This window comes from Octopus bimaculoides, chromosome 8 (genome assembly GCF_046866305.1).
Source record: "Octopus bimaculoides isolate indiv1 chromosome 8, ASM4686630v1, whole genome shotgun sequence".
Taxonomy (NCBI): domain Eukaryota; kingdom Metazoa; phylum Mollusca; class Cephalopoda; order Octopoda; family Octopodidae; genus Octopus; species Octopus bimaculoides.
In genome coordinates, this window is record NC_142935.1 from 48,838,357 (window position 1) to 48,844,307 (window position 5,951).

A 5,951-nucleotide genomic window follows, 5' to 3' on the forward strand; every position below is an offset into this window, starting at 1 on the left:
TAATATCCCAGATGTGGTATGTGGAATGTGGCAGTTCTGTGACAACAAATGACCTAATTATATGTCTTACATCAGAATTCGAGGTACACGATCACCTACCATTCTGATAAATATTCAAGCCAAACTCCATGCTCAATAGGAAATAGGGTACAGTGATCCTTTTAAATATTAAGTAATACCCCGATGAATAATACACTCCTCAACAGAGACGTGTGAATTGAGAACAAGAAGTAATTAGAATAAGAAACCGAATACACCAAGCAGACCAGAAAAGGAAGTTTGGTTTAGAAAGGAGTCAGTGACGTGCGAAACAGGAAGAGGTAATATATAGAAACCTATTACTGTGTCAGCCTTAACTTACGTCGCATATCGGCACATGATATTAACGTACGGACGTAGCGGAGAGCTTACAAAACTTTCTAAGCCTAATCAGATGATATATATATATATATATATAATTATTATAAAATCTGGTAATTAATCATATATTAATTAATATCGATTAATTATCAGGAGGACAGCACATCTAAAGAATCAAAGAGATTCAGAAATAGTATCTGCAATCTCAGGGGATTAAGGTACATTTAAAAAAAATAACGTTGACCACTAACGTGGACAATTAATGTGCTAGAAATACATCACATCTTGTGTCTATTAAGACCTAAATTGTTCTCAACATGAAATATAGCAGCATACCAAAACGTGAGCGGGCAAGACATTTAAAATCACATAAAAAAGCATTCTTAAACAGGTACCGGTTTCGGATTTAACAATCTTACCGATTGTCCATTCCCCTTCATCCTGATTTGTAATGTAACCGCAATCATCAGAATCGTATACAGAATTGCCCACCGCCATGGGTGCGCGTGTATATGGTTCTGCTAATTACAGCTTAATGGTAAAATTCAAAAGTCTTCGTTTTGGCGCGCTAATTCCAGGAATATATCTGCAGAAAATATTTACTGCGTTGTATATATTCAGTATGAGAAAATGGGTAATGGGTAAAATATTATTATAAAATCTGGTAATTAATCATATATTAATTAATATCGATTAATTATCAGGAGGCCAGCACATCTAAAGAATCAAAGAGATTCAGAAATAGTATCTGCAATCTCAGGGGATTAAGGTACATTTTTAAAAAGTGACATCATGCCACCAGCACCAGCAACCGCTTCGAAAGGAGCCAAGAAGGCTTCCAAGGCTAAGGCCACTCGCCCCGCTAGGGACAAGAAACGTAAGAAGAAGAGGAAGGAAAGTTATTCCATCTACATCTACAAAGTAATGAAACAAGTCCACCCCGACACTGGTATTTCCAGCAAAGCTATGTCTATCATGAACAGTTTTGTCAACGATTTGTTCGAAAGAATAGCTTCTGAAGCCAGCCGTTTGGCTCACTACAACAAACGTTCAACCATCAGTAGCCGTGAGGTACAGACTGCTGTGCGTCTGCTTCTCCCCGGTGAGTTGGCTAAACACGCCGTCTCTGAAGGTACCAAGGCTGTTACCAAATACACCAGCAGCAAGTAAAACCATTTAGTGGAAACACCCACACGAAAACAGGGGAGCCACCCCACCAGAAAACAGTAAGTAGAGCATTTTCTCCTCTAATACTTTCGTTTTTTAAAAAACATGGTAATTCTCAGAATCGGAAGCATAAATGTGAGAGGCGTCGGGTCGCCTTGGAAACAAGGTCACCTGTTGAACGACCTGAGGTCTTACAGTGTAGATCTAGCAGCCATTAGCGAAACCAGGCTCTCCAACCCGCAGGAACTCGCAGCTCTTTTTGGCGGGTACGAGATTTTCCTATCTCCGTGTCGGCCGGGAGCGGGCGGTGGAGGAACTGCGGTGCTATTTCGGAAAGGCCTAGACTTGAAAATAAGGGCAGTCTTCCTGGATCCGGAAGGTAAGTTGGTGGTCCTGGACGTCGATAGTAGTGATGGCGCTGCTTTCAGACTACTGGCTGCCTACGCTCCGACAGGAGCAGGGCAGTCGGATTATTTCAAACGTCTGGAGGTTTTCCTAGGTACTTCTCGCACTTTAGTGCTAGTTGGGGACTGGAACGCTGTCCTAGACGAACGTATCGATAGGGTGGGTGCGGGAGCATCTAATAGGAAAGGGGGATGCAAGAGCCTCGCCAACCTGCTCAAACGCTTTCAGCTGTCGGGCAGGTATCGACTAGACAACCCGAATGTGCCAATGTGGACTTGGACTAATCGCATCGGGTCGTCTAGATCGTACTTAGATAGATTTTTTCTGTAGGCCAGCGGATAAGGATAGCATAGGGTGTCCACAATTCAACATAGTCGGCTACATGGACCACAAATTCGTGATCTGTACGGTCGACGTAGATAGGCTCCATAGACAAGGCCCCGGTTACTGGAAGCTAAACACGTCGATAACGGCGTGAAAAGCCTACAGAGACCGGATTAGTTTATTAGTTAAGAGGGCTTTAACCGAGGCATTCATCAACAACAACTGGTGGTTCGCCCTGAAGCGGGCAGTTAGAGCAGAATCAATTAGGTTTAGTAAGACTCTAGCTGTAGGACGTAAGAAAACAGAGCGGGATTTAGTTAACAAACTAGACAAGGCTCTTAGGACAGGCATCGCAACCGACGTGTTAGCAGCGAAGTTGGCCCTCGACCAACACTTTGATGCCAAGCATGAAGGGTGCGTTGTCAGAGGTAAAGCACTTTCGGTAAGCGGGGAGGGGACTAAAGCCGCTCGATGGGCCCGGGTGGTTGAGGCGAAGCGTGGGAACAGAGCGACCATTCGGTCTTTGGTGGACCAGAACGACTGCGAGATTTCGGAACCGAAGCAGATGTGTTCAACCTTTCAGCAGCACTTTGCTCAATTCTTCGGGACGACGGTAGGACGGACGACGGAACAGACTTCGGTGTGTACCTAGACGGCCTGCCGCAACTCTCGACCAGCGAGGCCGAGTGCTGCGAAGGACCCATATCCGCCTGGGAAGTACAGGAAGCGATGAAAGGCTTCACAAGAGGTAGATCGCCGGGTTTGGATGGTCTGCCTTACGAGCTTTATACGTCAATGCCAGACTTGTTTGCGGGCGTCTTGGCAAACGTCTACCGCAACTGGCAACAAAACGGGAAAATTCCTGCTTTTGTTTGTCGAGGAGTGGTGGCTTTGCTAAGAAAGGACCCAAACAAGGGGGACATTATAGGGAACTTGAGGCCCATCACTCTGCTCAACACAGAGTTGAAGATCTTGGCCAAGGTGCTAGCCAAGAGATTGGCGCCTGTCGTGGGCAAACTGATTGGCAAGGCGCGGACATGCGCTGTGCCGACCAGGTCTATCCACGACAACCCCCATCTCATGCGCTACATCATAGAGAGGGTGGGTAACGAAGCTGGCGCGGGTGGGGCTTTGATTAATTTAGATCAGTCTAAAGCCTTCGATAGGGTCGACCATCGATACCTGGCAGCTGTTCTCAAGGCAGCTGGCTTCGTGTCGGTCTTCCGCGGGTGGATAGCTGCTTTATACAGCGGCATCTGCTCGGTCATACGGGTGAACGGCCATCTATCGGAACCGTTCAACATCTCGCGTTCGGTTCGCCAAGGGTGTCCTCTCTCCTCCCTTCTGTATGTATTGACTCTCGAGCCATTACTGCGGAAGTTGGAGGCTTTGAGAGGCGTCCCGCGTGATCTGGTATGTGGAAAGAGCGTGTCTGCCTATGCCGACGACGTCACCGTGATGGTGTCGAGCCACAGGCATATTGACCTGATTGGCGAGACACTAAACGAGTATGAAGCGGTGACAGGTGCGAAAATTAACGCGGAAAAGTCAGTGGGCTTGCAACTAGGTACCTGGAGGGGCAAGTCCATGCCGTCCAACAGCGTCGTAAGGTGCTGGACAGACGGACCCGTTAAACTGCTCGGGGTCTGGTTCGGTCCGGACCTCCAGTTGGAGAAAAACTGGGAAGAAGTGACGAACAGGGTGGCCAACCTCACCCAGAAATGGGCTGAGAGGAAGCTCTCCTTGAAAGGTCGAGCGGAGGTGGCGAATGCGTACATCGCATCCGTCATCTATTACCGTTTGACCGTCGTCCCTTGTCCCGACTCTGGTTAACCAAGATAGTACGCTTGCTCTTCAACTTTTTGTGGAAGGGTCAGGTACCACTGGTCAGGCGCTCCATCTGTTGTCAACAGCCGCTGAACGGAGGCCTTGGCATGCCGTGGTTGCTGATGCGCAAACATGCGCTCAGGCTACGACATCTCAAGCGTTTCGTTGACGGTGAACAGGTGTGGTCGCCTTTCGTCAGACGCGATTTTCCGCAGCTCGTTTCTTTAACAGAGCTGCAATCCTGGATCAAACGTAGACCGAGAAAGGGTGCTTGGCACCTCGAGTGCCGCCAAGCTCTCACCGCCCTCAGTCAGGCGGGCAGTGCGATCGGTAGTAGCTCCACTCTAGCGTTCTATAGAGGGTTAGTGGGAGAAAAGTGCGACGACGTTCTCGGGGAAACTCTAGGCGTCGAGGATAATCAGCTAAGCAGTCTGTTCAGGAGAACTTTCGGGCCGGGGCCCATGGATAATTTCCAAAGGTCCCTCACCTGGCAGTGCTACCGAGGTGCGCTACTTGTTCGAGATAAACTCTACCGACATGGAAGTGCCATCAACCGGGCCTGCCCGAGGTGCGCTCAGGACGACGAAACCGTTCTGCACGCACTCGTCCAGTGCCCGAGCATTGCTGACCTGTGGGTCTATATCGAACAGTTACTGTCACGTGTAGGACGGATCCGGCTATCAGCGGATCCATCGTGAGAATTGACCCGCCGACCTGCTTTAACCAGGAGGGCAAGACAATTTTCCTATGCCTAGTGGCTGTAGCGAAAGAGGTGATATGGTGGACCCGTTTGAAAGGGCTAAAGACAGACACTTTCCTCTTTGGCCAAGGCCTCATCAACTTTTTCAAGTTCCACTTGAAAAGGAAGATGAGAGTAGAGAGGGAAGTGCTGTCTCATAGCAAATTCGTTGAAAGATGGGTGACTGGAAGAATGGCTAGTATAAACGGATCAATTCTGAGAATACACTTGTAAAAAAAAAAAAAAAAAAAAGGTAATGTAAAAAAGGTAATGTAAAAGGAGAAAGGGCTCTATACCCCTTTCTTATTTTTTGTGACCAGGCTCCCGTGGTTTTATGGGTTTTTCCACGTGTAACCTTTCCTTTTTCGAAGCGCCTCCCCCTTTGGGAGTTCTACTTATTTATTTATCTATTTATTTATTATATCTTTCTCAGTTTTCTTCCTCTGTTTAGACGAACTTTCCTACCTTTTCGGACAAAACCTTTTGTCACCTTCGTCCTGTCTGTGTCCTTATATGTTTTTAATTGATATTAGCCCTTGTGGCCAATAAAACGAATTAATTATTATTATTATTATCATCATCATCAGTGGTACGCAACGGATCAACAGAAATCAAGCAAACGAGCAAAATTTAACATAGTATCTCAGTTAAAAAAAAAATTGTAGAATGAAATAATAGATATACCTGGATCATGATTTCGAATTCTGGCTAGTGACTTAATTCTCGTCAACAGGTTTTTCCATACCTAAAATTAAAAATCCAGCTCGCCTCGTTGGAATCTGTTACATTTTGAATAGTCCTGCGCCAAATTCAGAACAATTTCAGTGCATTATATTTATATATATATATTTATATATATATATATATATATATATATATATATATATATATATATATATATATATATATATATATATATATATATATATATATATATATTGCTAGGATTTGAAATCATGATCCAGGTATATCTCTTACCTCATTCTAAAGCTTTTTAGCTGAGATAGTATGTTAAATTTTGCTCCTTGGCCTGTTTTCTGTTGGTCCGTTGCGTATTTTCAGTGAGATTAGTGGGTAAGTTGAGAATTTTGACTCCCGTTTCTAGCAAGCTGGTGCATCGTATACCGTC

The 5,951-nt window shown here is 45.6% G+C and overlaps 1 protein-coding gene across 1 annotated transcript; it reads left to right on the forward strand.

Moving 5' to 3' along the window:
* The first annotated feature begins 1,152 nt into the window (after positions 1 to 1,152).
* Positions 1,153 to 1,533, forward strand: LOC128251166 (histone H2B). The gene has a single exon (XM_052977681.2). The coding sequence runs from the start codon at positions 1,153 to 1,155 to the stop codon at positions 1,528 to 1,530; it is 378 nt and encodes a 125-aa protein (XP_052833641.2). The 3' UTR covers positions 1,531 to 1,533.
* Positions 1,534 to 5,951: the final 4,418 nt, after the last annotated feature.